This window comes from Penicillium manginii (assembly GCF_028828005.1).
Source record: "Penicillium manginii strain IBT 31320 chromosome Unknown utg000004l:1.0-7231830.0:1.0-7236170.0, whole genome shotgun sequence".
NCBI classification, from domain to species: domain Eukaryota; kingdom Fungi; phylum Ascomycota; class Eurotiomycetes; order Eurotiales; family Aspergillaceae; genus Penicillium; species Penicillium manginii.
In genome coordinates this window covers 1825917-1841854 of record NW_026643105.1, presented here as the reverse complement: position 1 = coordinate 1841854, position 15938 = coordinate 1825917, and the positions used below count along the sequence as shown (strand labels likewise).

At 50.1% G+C, this 15938-nt stretch overlaps 9 protein-coding genes across 9 annotated transcripts; 5 read left to right on the top strand and 4 right to left on the bottom strand.

Moving 5' to 3' along the window:
* Positions 1-1118: 1118 nt before the first annotated feature.
* On the top strand, positions 1119-3060 carry N7533_004395 (LysM peptidoglycan-binding domain-containing protein; the record flags this gene model as incomplete). The annotated part of the gene is made up of 5 exons (XM_057101045.1): positions 1119-1201; positions 1258-1672; positions 1736-2148; positions 2208-2281; positions 2429-3060. 5 exons carry the CDS (start codon positions 1119-1121, stop codon positions 3058-3060), a joined length of 1617 nt encoding a protein of 538 aa, XP_056960675.1.
* Positions 3061-3943: 883 nt separating this feature from the next.
* On the bottom strand, positions 3944-4267 carry N7533_004394 (uncharacterized protein; the record flags this gene model as incomplete). Its single annotated transcript, XM_057101044.1, has 1 exon — positions 3944-4267. The coding sequence occupies one exon, from the start codon at positions 4265-4267 to the stop codon at positions 3944-3946; it is 324 nt and encodes a 107-aa protein (XP_056960674.1).
* A 655-nt stretch (positions 4268-4922) lies between these two features.
* N7533_004393 (F-box domain protein) lies at positions 4923-5657 on the top strand (the record flags this gene model as incomplete). Its single annotated transcript, XM_057101043.1, has 2 exons — positions 4923-5075; positions 5142-5657. The coding sequence occupies 2 exons, from the start codon at positions 4923-4925 to the stop codon at positions 5655-5657; spliced, it is 669 nt and encodes a 222-aa protein (XP_056960673.1).
* Positions 5658-5703: 46 nt separating this feature from the next.
* N7533_004392 (translation initiation factor eIF2B subunit alpha) lies at positions 5704-6800 on the bottom strand (the record flags this gene model as incomplete). Its single annotated transcript, XM_057101042.1, has 2 exons — positions 5704-6697; positions 6751-6800. The coding sequence occupies 2 exons, from the start codon at positions 6798-6800 to the stop codon at positions 5704-5706; spliced, it is 1044 nt and encodes a 347-aa protein (XP_056960672.1).
* Positions 6801-6902: 102 nt separating this feature from the next.
* Positions 6903-8620, top strand: nuf2 (kinetochore-associated Ndc80 complex subunit NUF2; the record flags this gene model as incomplete). Its single annotated transcript, XM_057101041.1, has 5 exons — positions 6903-6966; positions 7020-7138; positions 7212-7472; positions 7540-8454; positions 8507-8620. 5 exons carry the CDS (start codon positions 6903-6905, stop codon positions 8618-8620), a joined length of 1473 nt encoding a protein of 490 aa, XP_056960671.1.
* A 155-nt stretch (positions 8621-8775) lies between these two features.
* Positions 8776-9417, bottom strand: N7533_004390 (uncharacterized protein; the record flags this gene model as incomplete). Its single annotated transcript, XM_057101040.1, has 1 exon — positions 8776-9417. One exon carries the CDS (start codon positions 9415-9417, stop codon positions 8776-8778), a length of 642 nt encoding a protein of 213 aa, XP_056960670.1.
* Positions 9418-9733: 316 nt separating this feature from the next.
* On the top strand, positions 9734-12359 carry N7533_004389 (AP-3 complex subunit beta; the record flags this gene model as incomplete). The annotated part of the gene is made up of 3 exons (XM_057101039.1): positions 9734-9746; positions 9823-9980; positions 10056-12359. The coding sequence occupies 3 exons, from the start codon at positions 9734-9736 to the stop codon at positions 12357-12359; spliced, it is 2475 nt and encodes an 824-aa protein (XP_056960669.1).
* Positions 12360-13323: 964 nt separating this feature from the next.
* On the top strand, positions 13324-14481 carry N7533_004388 (serine/threonine-protein phosphatase; the record flags this gene model as incomplete). Its single annotated transcript, XM_057101038.1, has 3 exons — positions 13324-13339; positions 13428-13661; positions 13772-14481. The coding sequence occupies 3 exons, from the start codon at positions 13324-13326 to the stop codon at positions 14479-14481; spliced, it is 960 nt and encodes a 319-aa protein (XP_056960668.1).
* Positions 14482-15000: 519 nt separating this feature from the next.
* On the bottom strand, positions 15001-15835 carry N7533_004387 (rho GDP-dissociation inhibitor; the record flags this gene model as incomplete). The annotated part of the gene is made up of 3 exons (XM_057101037.1): positions 15001-15131; positions 15212-15580; positions 15742-15835. The coding sequence occupies 3 exons, from the start codon at positions 15833-15835 to the stop codon at positions 15001-15003; spliced, it is 594 nt and encodes a 197-aa protein (XP_056960667.1).
* Between the last annotated feature and the right edge of the window lie 103 nt (positions 15836-15938).

The following is a 15938-nucleotide window of genomic DNA, read 5'->3' as shown; positions in this document are numbered from 1 at the left end:
GAGCATTGAGAGATATTTACTTGATTTCATGGGTTGTTGAGTGGCGATAGAGAAAGAAGTTACCTAATTATACTAGAAATGCAGGGTTTCCGGCGAAACTTGAAACAAAAGCCGCACTAGACTAAAACCAATTCTCTGTAGGCTGGGACTTAAGACTCGCTAAGCTCATGGATTATATATGGGCTGCAGGGGCGAAATTATGCCAAGACTAGACAACGGAACTAACAATGTTGGGGGCTTCGCGATGTCTCAGATCCTAGTAGTTCACACCATACTCTTCGATATCAACTTGAAATGACCAAGGCAAGCTGAATACTGCGACTTGGTGTTGGCTTTTCGGCTTGCATGCTTCTAGAAGCATGAAAACTAGCTTACACATACATACGACCCCGTTTGTCAAGACTTCGTGTGGCGTTTGTAAAGAAGTTCGATGAGGAGCACCGGAACGGCTGGCTAGCGCATGCAGGCTGCTGCAGGGACAGGGCCCTATACAGGGTCCATGGTCTGCTCGGAACTCGCCACTAGGCAAATGTAACGTAGAGAGCAGAACTAAGGGAGTCATAGATCGAGTCGAGTCGGGGAGGAAAATAGGAGCAAAGTGCATGACTTGTGCCCCACTGAGGCAAAAGCCCCGCGCGCCAAGAGTGTCTAAAAGGAACCGTCAGCCTCGAAATGCTTAGCGCTCATGTTACTGCATCTCTCCTTTTACCACGATACATACTAGACCCATCGGATGTTTTTAGGGGTCCGAACAGTATCCGTCTGCTTCCAATTGGTTGGAAGCGCTTCATATGCCCATTCAGGGTCTACCCGAGCTCGAAAACAAGACCTGGGGCTCGGGAAGTGTCAAATTACATACAACAGACATGGTAATGTGTTTACGGGCGGGACGACTCGGGCTCGGTTTCACTCTCGTAAATTACTTCCCACGTTGGCCAGAGCGACCTTCGAACGAAAATAATCAAAATTGATGTAGGAAAAATACATAAACTCCTCCACCACCGACGGTCGCTAGTGAAAAGGCGAATGAAGGATTTTCCTTAAGTGAAACCGTTGAAATCATGCGAGCAAGCTGGATGTGGTGGGCTTTTGGCCTAACTGCTATACCGACGCACGCAATGGCTTTCAATCTATACCCAGCGGCGAATACCACAGCGCTGGCGTCATTTTTCAACATAACTCTCGAGTGTATGGAAGCACTGTAAGTACTTTTTTATTGCATCTCCAGCTTATTGATGTTAATCAAATATTTTTTAGAAACACTACTCTTCCGGAATGTGACTCAACCCTCTTCCATATGGCCCTTAATGTGGATAACTATTGGTGGGAAGAAGACAACGTCACGGCCCTTTGCGCTGGCAACTGTTCTACTGCAGCAAAATACTGGGATCTTGAGGTCTCCGGGGCCTGTGATGGCCAGTATTACCCATCGTACGGAAAGTTGCTTCCTTGGGATACAGTGACAGCTCAGCATGTTGATGGACTGAATATGGCGTGCATACCATCTACCAAGAACGACACTTGGTGCCAGATTGAATCTCAACAATGGCAAGGAGTTATTCCTTACAGTCCTGATTGCTCAGAGGAGCCCACCGACCCTAGTTGTGCAAGCAATGGCTCATATCTGGATTCGCCTTATTCTCGTTTGGCCAATCTCTACGAGGACGATATTGTAAGTTGCAAATTGAATTTTCATCTTAGATACTGTTGGATAATCTCTAACCTACTCAAAAAGCTGTGTAATGATTGCTTTATTCAAAGACTCTACCAGCGCGTGATCGGTCCATTTTTGCCAAACAACACTTACTCCGACTATCTCGTGGATCAGCTGCAGGATATCGGTGATGTCTGTTCTACAAGCATTCCCGATATCACCGTACGCGCTATACCTACCTATTCCACGATCCCAACGAGAGTATCGACTACTAAAACGACGGCTGATGCTACTCCTACAGCCACATCAACTTCAGGACCGACTTGCTATGGCCAGCAGGTAACAGGCTCAGGATGTGACGATCTCTCTGATCAGTACAATGTCACCACTGGTGATCTTAAAGCATATTCCCAGAGTGAATCGTGTTCTTTCTCTCATCCGGCTTGCCTTCCAAAGGGATGTGACTTGTATAAGGTCGCGAGTGGTGATAGCTGGTAAGATCTCTTTCTTTTTCGCTAATTTTCTGGGTATAAATTGATTTGTGACGTCCTAGTCCATCGATCGCGAAAGGAGCAGCTGGAAACGTGACCCTCACACAATTCCTCAAATGGAATATCAACATATTGGGTCTGTGTGACGCACCTACTCAGGGACAATATGTTTGCGTGGGGTGAGTATAGTACCTTTTTTCTTGTCATATTTCCTTTATTCCTTCATTATTTCTATTATTACTTCTGAATGCGCAAATAGTGGCTAACAGAACACTTCTGGTAGTGCACCAGGGGGGGGGATATGTTCTCGCGCCGCCTCCTTTAGGCGATGATGGGGATCTTGGTAACGGTCAACGAGGAGGTGGTGGTGACGATGGGTCATCCGAAACTGCTTCCACGCCAACTAGTGAAACATCAACCACATCGACTTCAACAGCGACTAAAACAAACAGCGCAAGCAAGACAACCGTGACCGCACCAGGCGAGACCCAAGCCGGTATCGACCCTAACTGTGACAAATTCGCGAAAGCCCCGAAGGACGGTAGCTGCGCGGGATTCGCGGCGGATAATAACATCAGTCCGGCTCAGTTATACTCATGGAATAGTGTTTTGGGCAAAAATGGCGCGTCATGTGGTACTTCCTTCTGGGCGAATGAGTACTACTGCGTAGGTGTGACCGGATCTTCAACTGTGACTACTGTGATTGCGCCTGGCCCAACACAGACAGGAATCGTGGATAACTGCAACAAGTATGCCACACCGGCGGATGACCAAGGCTGTGAAGATTTTGCAAAGGACAACAATATCACGCCTACTCAGCTTTATAAGTGGAATTCCGTTTTGGGCACCAATGGGAAAAACTGCGGGAGCAGCTTCTGGCTCAAAGAATACTATTGTGTGGGTGTTGTGGGCTAGAACCTTTTTTTCGTTTCGGCCAAATTAAGACAATCCCAATGCCATATTCCGATATTCCTCGCAAATACATTATACAATAAGCGCTTTGAGTTGACACATGTTAGTTACATCGCATGCCCCTTAGAATCTCCACATTGCTGCATGTACTAGACACCTCTGGGCGGAGAGTTATACAGTACAGCAAGACAGTATACTAAAGTACTTTGTGAATACCACTTATCACAATAGGGGAAATCAGCATGATGAGAGATTTTTGTATGTAATATAAAGAGCCTATAAAATATGACGGTAATGATTTTAAGGACATGTATTTTTAACCCTAGTTTAAATTTATCAGAACAAAATATTCATCGGTTCTTTTTTTTTTAGGTAGCACACAAAAATATGATTCTATAATATTCAGAAGTGAAAAAATTATACCTATCAGAATCTTCCCTCGACTGAATACTCTGTTGGTAGAATATTCACTAGGTGGGGCGCTCGTTGGCGTCTCGGTTGATCGTCAGCGTTTCGCCGAGGCAAGAGGCGCAAAAAAAGGGTACACAGGATGCCAATATTTTCGTACGCGGATACTCCACGATACACATGGTCTCCCGAACTCCTACGTCCTAGGATCTGCCACGGTTCTCGCACTAGCGAGAATACCCACGATGTAGACGATCCTCCGATGTCCTGTTTCCTCGTTCATACGATAGACCACGGGTTCCCTTCTTTTCAAGCTATCGTATGCAGTCCTCGTTCTCCCGACAGAGCAGTTCGTACGATGGACCACGGTTTCCCCTCTTTTTCGATGAGCTCAAAGGGACCCTGTCTCCACCCCAGACGCAAAAAACTCAAGATGGCAGGTTTAGCGATTCAAATGGGATGGAGTCTCAGCGAAAGCTCACAGTCGGTTTTTTCTGTCTTCAGAGGAGTTATAGCTGCTGCAACGAGTGACAATGTCCAAGTCCTCGCGATCATGGCTTGCGAAAAATTCGGTAATACGATCGCCATCAGCAATCAGACGGCAACCAAAGTCACGTCGACCATCGTTCCATCGCCAGAGCCGGTCCACATTACTTTCGTTGAAGAGCCACGTAGGCTTCTTTAAAGGTGATTGCGCAAGCCAGCTTGGTGCAAGTCCGGCCGGCACCAATTTTCTAGGATTGGAGGCCGCTCTAGTGACCACGATCGGCCCCTTCAACGGTGCACATGCGATGGAAATCATGATCAGGCAAACAACCACAGATCCGACACTGCTTCCAACGGTAAAGCACCTGAAAGATCTATTAATGAGCGTTGAGGCTAGGTCATATCGATGCGGCTTTGCCGAAAGAACATTTTCCGCTTGCGGATGGATTAAATATGTGGTCAATCTAAGAGCAAGTTTATAGAAGTCAAAATGTAACAGATACATTTGGAGCTCCTTCCAAGCACGACTAGCTTATGTTCAGCTATACAGGAGCTCTCAAGAACCCTCATTTGCCCTTCGGCTTCTCGTCGAACACGCTGCTGCAAAAAGCGTGCTCGGGTAGCAAGAAGATTTTATTCAATTGGTTGAGTTTCAAGAACCCGTGGTGACCTGGTAATGTCATATAAAATCGTATATACAAACTTACTTGAGAGCCCCCTGACTCTCTCAGTGATGCCCGCCTGGAAAATTCTTTAAACAGAGCGCTTATCAGCGTGGAAAGGCCCCTCTATCAGATTATACGGAAGGGGCATTGGCCTACGAGCGAAGGGATCTAATGGACCATTTTCGCGGGACCTAGAAACCAGACTAAAGCTGCACGACCATCCTGCAATTCCGCAGCCGGGTATAAATTCGCGACTGGATTCTACCCTCTCCCGACACTTACCGGGCTGATATTACTGCGCTGACCATGTTAGGCCCTCAGCTTGATAATCTCCCCTTCGATATCCCCCATGAGGTAGCTACATTGCTGGACTATCGTGACTACATTCATCTCAATCGAGTTAACCATGCCCTTCGCGAGGCAATGCGAAATGTGAATATCTCTCGAAAGATCGTAAAGGTACTTCACACTTCCTTCTCTCCTTTCTTCTTCGGGCCCCCAGCTAACACCTACTGAAATGCAAAGAATGGGATGCTTTATAGCAAAGAAGGCCAGCAGGCAGCTAGTACCGGGACAGGCTATCATTACGCTATTTCACATTACTATGATATCAACGAAGCGGTCGCCACCGCGAGCCCTTACCTGATCTCTATCCTGGCCTACGGGACCGATTTCCTCTACCAACAAGGCACACTGTGCTACTGTACCGGCCACGAACTTCGCTTACTCGATGTGCATCGGACAGGCCAAGCCGAACGTGTAGTCAATTTCTACAGTGTTCTCTTACGCTTGGTACCGAGCTTGAAGAGCCACAATCTTACCATATCGGTGAAATTAGTCCACTACTGCGATGATGTTCTTGCCTTCCGTGTCTTAAAAAATACAAACATCGAAGGTTCCACGGATTTTCTGTTTGCCATGGACGTCACATATCGACATGGGACCTCCCGGCGAAAGCGGCTGCTACTACGAGCGGAAGTACCGACAGGTGCGCCAATTTTCGTGCGTGGCGACCGATCCTGTATCTGCTCAGCGAGATAATAAGCTAAGCTCCCATAAAGCAGCAACCCATTGCCCGTGTACTTTTCTAGAACCAAATCTTAATCAGTTCCTCACTGACTGCACTAGGTGTCAGAACACCACTATCGGTAATCAGAGCCGAAATGAGATGCGGAGGAGTAAAGTCCACTGATTCCAACTCAACCGGGCGGTCGACACCTGTATCGACCGGCTGCTGGCTTTGTTCGGCAATGTCTTCCTCAGACTTGAAATCAATGACGTGCTGCTCGATGGGCAGGTCATATTGGCCAAGCGGGTAAAGACGAACGAACTTATGGCTCTCAGCCACACAGTAGAACGGCTTTCCAATAGCCTTGGCCAGCAGGCCGATTTGGTAGGTACCCATGCGGGACACGATACCTCCGTTCTCCACAACACCTTCAGCACCGACAATGACCATATCCGCCTTTCCGAGAGCGTATGCCACCGCTGACTCCGGGATTGTCGACACCGGCACGCCCTTCGCCCTCAGCGCACGCACTGTTTCCATACCCTCCGGCTCACCACATGCCTCTGCTGTTTTCTTGCTGATGGACGACAGGACGTAAATGACTCGGAAACGGACCGCTGAAGGGCCTCCCTCCTCGTCGGCCGCCTTCTGTAGCAGAGACGCGACAGCTCTGGATCCACCATTCGTGAGTACTGTGCAACCATCGCGAATGAATCCTCGTCCAAATGCCACGATCTTTTCACGACTTTCCTTGGCGCGTCTAATAAACAGTCGCCCGTTCGACAGAAGATGTGTTCGGATAGCTTTGAAGTCACCAGCGGGCCCCAGCTGCCCGGGTCGTTGTAATGTGGTAATCAAGTATCGCTGGAAGAGATCGGTTCCGGCCGAGAGACCAATTGGGTTGGGGATGGCTTTTTTCAGGTGGGCGGTAGATTGTGCCAGGAGATCAAGGGTTTCGGAGATTGTCGAGGATGGTGAATGTGTGAGAAGCAGCACGAGAGCTTCAATAGCCGCGATGGGCATGGTAAGGTCGGGATCGGAGCGTAGGAGCTCATTGTACGTCGCAACGATGCTACAGGGAGGGTTAGCAGTGAGAAAAAGCTTCGGCAGGAAGATAAGACTTACTCAAACGGCTTTGCGCCGGCTGTGGGCGTGCTCTCAGTAGTTGTCGCCATGATGTCTGTACAAAGGAGCTCACGAAGCGAAGGAAGAGTCATGATTTCTTTGAAAGGTTTGTCGTGTTTGCATTCTGCCCCTCGGCGGTTGGGACTAACCCGATGTGGACGGGCGGGCGGATTGTTTACTTGGGACGAGAAAGTCCGCACCTCACAACAACATTCGGTCTCGACCTATCCAGCCACCACTCTCGTCTGACCTTTTGGATTCAGGTACAGATCGATCGTTCCATACGTCCAAAGCTATGGCGTACAACCATCGCATGAGCATGGCTGGCACCCAGCAGCCTCACAATCGGCGCAAGAAGGAAGATGATAATGACGCATTGATGCGCCTGGTCAGTTACACCTTTTACACCCGAGAGCAGCTAAGTTGCGACTGTGGCAAGACCCATCTCTAACAAAACGCAGCCAGATAAAGAAATCGCAGGATGTATCAACGATATCGGAATTCCTTTCAGTCCCTCGGACCTCGCCAAACCCAACGCCCAGCAGATCCAGATGGTCTTCGAATGGTTCGCAGAGCTCCTAATGAACACTACGCGCGAAACTGTCGAGCCTGCTATGCATGTGGCAGCTGAAGATATCTGCGGCGACTATCCTGACATTGTTCCCAACGACACGCGAAACCTCATGGGTTTCTTCGTGAATGTCCGGAAGCTACTTGCTGAGGTATCTAGCCCCTGCGCGCTTCAATGGGGGTTGAAATGGCTGATCAACTAACTACAACGACTACAAGTGCGGTGTTAACGACTTTACTTTTACCGACCTGACCAAACCGACTCACGACCGACTGATTAAGATCTTCTCTTATCTCATTAACTTCGTCCGGTTCCGCGAATCCCAAGCCCCCGTTATTGACGAGCACTTCAACAAGACCGAAAAGACTAAATCACGAATCGAGACCCTACACATCGAAAATCAAGAAATGGAGCAGCGCCTAGCGGAGATGCGACGAGACCAACAGGCCAATGAGACGCAGGTGCGCGAAAAGGTAGCCCGAAATGACGAGCTGAAAGCCCGTCTTTTGGAGCTCCGTCGGGAGCAGACAAGAGTGGCAGACCATCTCGAAAGAGTCAAATCCGAGCGATCGCGCCGACAGCAACAACTGGAAGAGAAGACCGAAAAGACCGTTCGCACCCGACAAGAAGCCGAGAAACTTCGACCCTATGTCCTTGAATCTCCGGCGACATTACAATCGACACTGACCGAGTTGGCAGAGAACTTGATGCGGGAGAAGGCACAGATTGATGCGATGGAAAAGCGAGCTAGGGCGCTCCAGACCTCCTCAGATACATTCACTGTGGTTTCGAATGACGTGCAAGCTTGTGTGAAATTGCTCGATGAAATTTCTACGGAATTGCAGAAGGAAGACGAGGAGGAATCACATGCCGCTCGGAATAAAGAGGCTATCTCGGACAGAGGCAACAGCGTACGAGAGGTAGAGCAGACCGAACATCTGCTACAGCGACAACTCTCCCGTCTGAACGATCGAATCGAGTCACTCCGCAGAAATGCGCATGAGAAGGCTGAGATTGCGCAGGCTCGCATGGAAGAGCTCCGCAATGTTCAAAAGCAGCTGCGCGAAGAGCGTGCGGAGAAGCAGCGCGATATGGAGAGGAGGCGCATCCGTATTGAGCAGACAGAGAAGAAGGTACGATTGGAATGTCACTATTTTTGTGAGAACCCTGCTAACCTTACTTTAGATGGCCGATCTCAAGGAGAATATTGAGAGCGAAATACAATCAGCCCACGACCAATACCTCAAGCTGGAGTCGCATATTAAACTCTATATCACAGAGATGGAGAAGTCGTTGTGAAACAACAAGACTTGTGGCTTTTTTCTTTGGAATAGGAGTTCAGCGGTCGGCTCTAGGATACCCGGACAGTACTTGTTCATTTTATGGAGTTGGATCATATTACGATGCCTTTTTGCTCGAGTTTCATGCTCATCAGTTCATTCATCCCATTTCTTTTATGCATCATTTTGGTCAAACTCAAACCAACGCTCGGCAACTCGTTTGATAGGCAAGCCACGCCCTCCCCAGCCTCCGTCTTCGCTGCGGATTCGCAGTGAACCATTCAGTAGAGGGACTTGCGTATCCCATAGTCCCGAACCCCAATCAGAGCTCGAAGGGTCTACCGCATTAGTGCATTCACATAGAACTAGGTCCATTTGTGCACGGGATGCAGTCTCGACCGCAGTAGCAAGTGTTCTTGATAGTCCCTGGGCAGAGAATTCGGTTGTTGTCGCATGTAAAGCCACAAGATCCAGGATTGCAAGAACCTGCGACCTATCTAGATTTTCCGCTTCCATGCCGGCACCATGGACCGAAGTAAAGACCGCAAGATATGCTCGAAGGCTCTCTAGTGAGGGACAAAACGCTAATTGGATCTTGCTCGAGTTGGCCAGTAGTCCGATTGTCTTTGTAAGTAGATGGTGACGGGTTTCAGCATTCGGTTCGCTGGATTGGGTTCGAATGGCCGCAGAGAGTTGGATGAGAAACTCGGTTCTGGTGCCACAGATAATGAGACGAGTGTTTTTGCAGGTATTCAGCAATTGTTGGAGTAGATCTGTGACTAGGTCACAAAACGCGATTGATGGCGTTGAAACCATGGTGTCATTGAAGTATTAGCTGTCCTGGGACCGCAGTTTGAGTCGCATCGTAGGGACCGAAATCTGAGTGTTCTGGCTTGAGATCATGGTTTTAAATGGCAGGCATTGGAAGAGCTGGGAAGAAGTTGACGAATAACTTGAGAATCAGGACGGTCCAACCAGTGCGGAAGATCGCCTCTTCCGCGGAGGTCACGCTCCTCCGCCTTCGCTCTCCCCCACCTATCGTCCACATCTCCCTCGGCCAATTCTCGCGCTCCTTGGACTGGACCCTTCGGATGCTGGTTTCAAGATGGAGACTATTTCAAGGATATCCTCAATGCTGGAAACAGGTAAGCCGATCCCGCTGGGCCGCAAGCACCTCTCGTTGGCATGGAAGCTGACCGTGTGACTTCACTGTGCGCATAGCTCGAGAGCTCACCTTAGAAGCTGCACAGTCCGCAGCAAGCAATCGAAGCTCAAAGCCCGATTATTCTTCACGCACCTATAGTGTCCCCCATATTAAGAAGCTCCTGGATAGTCGCCATGAAAAGGAAACTCTGGACGGGCTGCGGAGGGTCATTTCGGTATGGCGATGTCATGATGGCGAACTGCTACGAACTGCAGAAATGTCCGCTAACAATATTGGATTTGTGTTCTAGTTGATGTACCGTTCCGAGCCTTCCCTCGATTTCTTCTCAGCCGTCGTCAAGAATGCAGCCAGTGCCAACCTCGAGATTAAGAAACTGGTCTACATTTACCTGGTTCACCATGCCGAGGCCGAGCCGGATATGGCGCTGCTATCTATCAACGCGATTCAGAAGTCCTTGACGGACCAGAATCCCCAGGTGCGAGTTATAGCGCTACGGACAATGTCTGGAATCCGGGTACCGGTCATTAGCCAGATCGTGTCATTGGCCATCAAGAGGGGATGCGGCGATATGAGCCCCCATGTGCGTAAGGCTGCTGCACTGGCTATTCCGAAATGCTACCGTCTAGATCCGAATACTCTGCCACAATTGACCGGATATATCTCAACTCTCTTGGGAGATACACAATACTTCGTCGTTGGTCCGGCAGTTGCTGCGTTTCTGGAGGTTTGCCCGGAAGAGATTGATTTGGTTCATAAGCACTACCGCAGCCTCGTCAAGAAGCTCGTTGATATGGATGAATGGGGCCAATTGGCAACCCTTCGTCTGTTAACTTTCTACGCCCGCCAATGCTTTCCTCGTCGAACTCAAAGAGTTAAGGCGGCTGTATCGAAGCCCTTTTATGATGACGAGACGGAGAACCAACCCGCTCAGAATGATGACGAGGGCCATGAGGTAGCAGTCACTGACCCTGACCTTGAGCTTCTTCTCCGGGCTTGCAAGTTACTGCTTCAAAGTCGCAATTCAGCCGTCATTGTCAGTGTCGTTCGATGTTTCCTCTACCTCGCACCCTCGGAATATCTCATCTCGGCCATTGGTCCCCTAGTGGCTCTCCTGAGAAGTCCGCAGGATATGCAACTTATTGCGCTTTACAACATTGTTGCTGTTGCATTGAGGGAGCCCAAGCCTTTCACGAGATATATTGCCCACTTTCTCATTCACGCCAATGATCCCCCGCATATCTGGCGCCTAAAGCTGGAGGTTCTGACGATCATCTTTCCCCACTGTGGGAAACATTGGAAGAGTGTTATCATCAGCGAGCTTGAGCACTTTTCTAAGGGCACTGACCCTGAACTGGTTAGAGAGAGTGTACGAGCTCTTGGTCGCTGTGCCCAAGGAGATGCTACTACTGCGGCCTTGTGCCTTCGTATCCTTCTAGGCCAAGTCGCTAGTCTGGATGGGAACCTTGTTTCTGAATCCCTCACTGTCATCCGCCACTTGATTCAACAGGATCCGACCTCGCATAAGCAGACAGTCATTCAACTCATCACGCACCTTGGAACCACAACCAACCCCGATGCCCGCGCCTCCATCATTTGGCTGGTTGGCGAATTTGCCGGCGCGGACCCAGGGCACAACATTGCGCCGGACGTTCTACGCATCTTGATCAAAAGCTTTGCCGATGAGCCGGAGGTTGTCAAGCAGCAGATTGTACTCCTTGGCGCGAAGGTGTATCTTCACCATCTCATACAAAACCCATCCCAAGAGTCAACGCAACCCGGTTCCTCATCTCTCTCGGATCGCCCCACGAACCTCGAACAGGAAATCCGCAACGAATGGACCGAGGAGCGAGCTGAAGAAGAGAAACGCGGCGATGACGCCATTGACGTACAAGAAAACGATAAGGGAGAGATCGAGGCGAAGGAAGACGGAGAAGATCGCATTACTTTGCTATGGCGCTACATCCTCCTTCTTGCTCGCTACGACACCTCATATGACCTACGCGACCGTGCCCGCCTCTACAAGGCCCTCCTGGCCAGCCCGTCTTCCACCCAGTTAGGAAATCTGCTACTTTTAGCACCCAAGCCTGTTCCTCATGCTCCAAGCCCTTCTGAGACTCGCAAGGATCTGCTTATTGGAACTGCCACGCTTGTCGTTGGCTCTGACGCGGGATACCATGGCCTCAGGGGCTACACCAACCTTCCCCCTTGGGTTGAGGCAGGACAAGAGCCTGATCCAAGTCTTCGCATGGAGGAGGTTAAGGCAGAGGCGCCTTCCCTTCAAGCTTCTATGACCGCTGGCGAGCGTCTAGACAAGGCGCTCCGTGAACATCAGACTATTGACCCGCGACGCAGACAGGCGGCAGCGGGTGCAGCGGTTGGGAAGAAGAACCTTGATCAGTGGCTCGATGAGGAAGAGGAAGAAACAGAGTCGGAGACGGAGACAGAGAGTGAGACCGAATCTGAATCTGAGGAAGAGACCGATTCGGAAGAAGAATCCGGATCTGAGGAGGATGAGGATGAGACCGATTCGGAGAGCGAGGCTGTTCATAAAGAGGCGCAGCAATTGCTTACACAACCCGCTTCGAAACCTTGAGGTGGGGTGGGATCATTATTGGTTAGTAGTCGGTCACGGTGTTGGGCCATGTGCATATATAGGGCGCTACATCTAGAACCAGATGATATGTTTAGCATATATGGGAAATCTCGGCCTTCATAGTAGGGAATTTTGACATTTTCATCATACAGAAATACTTAATGTTAGTAGAAGCCCTTTTTCCACTTGAGAGCTCCAGATCTAAGACTTGAAACCACCAGTCTTCAAGTTCAGGAAGTTTAGGCCCCGGGGGCTGACTCGGATTTGGTGCTTGAAAGTTGATAGGGAAGATAGACGCCCCGCACTATTTATATATCTGGAGGAGCCCACTTGGGCAGGACCATCAAACTTCAATTTCCGAGTCAAGTTCCTGCAAGTTGATTGTAGGATCTTTAGATATACGCCGATGCCTTGGCTAATACAAGGCTCCTAAGCAGTCTCCGACTGAGAATGTCCATATAATGAGAAAATCATACTCTTAGCCTGCTCCAAGGTTGTCCTAACTACTACGAACTAGTTAGACCCCGGTCATGTGCAAGGTACAAAAGGTTCTCGGGCGGCAGCTATTGGCAGAACGCGGGTGACCCCGAGGCGCCCAGTTAGACCGAACCTTCCACACTGATCTCTCTGAGTTGGGAGCGCAATTGTTGAGGTGCGGATCTGCTTCATATCATGATGCTCGCTACTCACCCGCCGTCCAAATTAATCCTTCGTTGAACCCGCCCCGTCTCTCCGATACCCTTTGTGCCGAGCTTTCCCTCCCTAAGCATTTACACAGAGAACGAACCCCTCCGCATTCGCATTCACCGCACCGCACCGCAGCCAGTCTCTCAGCAGCTCCGTCTTGCTTGTTCGGTACCGTCAAATACACGACCAGGTGGAACTACTCCGCTATTCTGCGTGAAGGGAATATACAAAAGAACTTGAACAATTATCGGCTGCCAGGGCACTATACTACGTCACAATGCCGGGTCTTCCTAGTGAGTGCTACCAGGAGCGCGGCCGGGCCAGATAGAACTTGGCAGGACCTTGGGATTGGGTTGAAAGGCATCGCTAACAATCGGATAGGAACTATCGATCTGGATGAGTGCATCGAGCGACTCTACCGCAAAGAACTCCTGGCCGAGTCGGTGATCGAAGCGATCTGTGCGAAAGCCAAGGAATTATTGATGAAGGAGAGCAACGTGGTTCATATCCAAGCACCCGTCACAGTTGTCGGAGACATCCACGGCCAATTCTTCGATCTACTTGAGATATTCCGCATTGGCGGTTTCTGTCCGAACACGAATTACCTCTTCCTTGGTTAGTCTTGAAACGCCACAAATGCCATTGAATATATATGGACAGGAGGCCGAGGATTTCACCGCTTGAAACTAAATCGATTGCTAATTTTTGGGTTTGCCGATGAATAGGAGATTATGTAGACCGCGGTCTATTCAGCGTGGAGACCATCACCCTACTCATCTGTCTCAAGTTACGATATCCCCAACGAGTTCACCTAATCCGCGGCAATCACGAGTCCCGCGGCGTGACACAATCCTACGGCTTTTATACCGAGTGTGCTCGTAAATACGGCAATGCAAACGTATGGCACTACTTCACCGACATGTTTGACTACCTTACGCTGAGCGTGGTGATCAATGACGAGATATTCTGCGTGCACGGCGGCCTTTCACCCTCGATCCACTCCATTGATCAGATCAAGATCCTCGATCGGTACCGTGAGATTCCGCACGAGGGACCCATGGCCGATCTAGTCTGGTCCGACCCGGACCCGGACCGCGACGAGTTCTCCCTTTCGCCCCGCGGAGCTGGCTATACATTTGGAGCGCAGGTGGTCCGGAAGTTCCTCGAGGTCAACAACATGTCTCATATCCTGCGGGCCCACCAGCTCTGTAACGAAGGCTACCAAGTCCTATTTGACGATCGACTTAGCACGGTCTGGAGCGCACCCAATTACTGTTACCGCTGCGGCAACCTCGCGAGTGTGCTCGAGGTTGGGGACAAAATGCAGCGTTATTTCAATATCTTCGACGCGGCGCCCGAAAACGACGTGCATCGGAGCGAGCAGCAGGCCCAGCAGAACAGGGATTCTCAGCCGACGATTGACTATTTCTTGTGATACCCCTGGAGGTGTAATATCTCATACTTGTTTTTGTTTCATTTATCTCTCTTTTTTCTTTCTTTTCTTTTCTTGCAATTGCACCGTACAGGAGTTTGGGAGAAGGGTAGAAAACTATGAACTGCACATTACATTCCACCGAGCAGCGTTTCCTACTTTATTTTATGCATATGAATTGAATTGGGGCAGCGGGCAAAGACCAAAAGAAATGGGCCATAGCCATACAAAAGATATACCCTCTACCAGGCCGGCAGAGATGAAGATGAAATAGAAATGGCAAACGAATAAAAAATAAGAGACATGATATATACCCACACCCCACGACTTGGCCCGATTCGGGATCGTGGGGTATGTACGTGTGGTGTGCGCGCGAAAAAGTCTGTTAAAACTGTGCAGTAAGTGGCCCAGACTGGGGACCATCTCTCCCAGGCTTTTGGTATCAAGGAAATTCGTCACGCTTGGAAACAAGAGGCCGCTCAATTGAAGTCAACACAGGAAGTCCAAGAGTTATCCCCTCGATTACCAGTCCTTGGTGATATCGAAAGACCACTCGAACTGCAAGAAAGTGTGGTCGTCGTCATCGACGAAGCGGGAATTGGCATTGTAGTGGCCACGAGCGAGCATGCCGGAGGGGGCCTCCTCCTCCTGGACTGTAGGGATGGGTCAGTTCAGCTCTGTTATGGGTGGTCGTGGGCCAGAACCTGGCGATCAGGACACGGGGGATACGTACACTCTTTCACGTAGAGGGGCTTCACGGTAGTGCTGGGGGCAAAGCTGCCCAGCATCTCATCGTCCTTGCTGACGCGGATACCCTTGCGCTTCACGGCGTAGACGTACTTGAGACCACTCAGAACCTCGTGGTGGACCTGGAAGGAAACCTTGATGTGGAACCTGGCACCCTCCTTGATGGTGAAGGGCTTGTCCTTGAGGGTCTTGACAGACTCCTCGGTGGAGAGGTCGATCACGACGTCGGAACGACCGGCGACAACGAGGGCCAGGGACTTGATGACACACTTGGGGTCGCCGGGCTGGCCGATAGGCTCTCCGGCATTGAGACCCAAAGAGGCCTTCCAGCGGTTCATGGCCTCATCATCTTTGTCTGTGCAGGGGGAAGAGGATTGATTAGTCGGTGACAGTGTAGGGGGGGCTAGATGGCTAATTGTATGTAGACGGAGTTGCAGCAACGAGTGGATTGGAATTGGATGATTGATTGATGGATGTAGTAAACACGAGACAATGGGGATAACGAATGGAACTCACCAAGCTCCTGGTACTCCTGGAGAGTCTTCTTCTCACCGACCTTGAAACCCTCGGTCTTGGTGGTAGCGAGATCGTCGTCGTGGTGGTCGGACATTGTTGATTGTTGATAGCGGGGCACACGTGGGGGAAAGTCGGAACCAGGGAATTGAGAGTGGGAACAGATGGAGATGCGTCAACCGATGAAGTTGGGCAGCAAA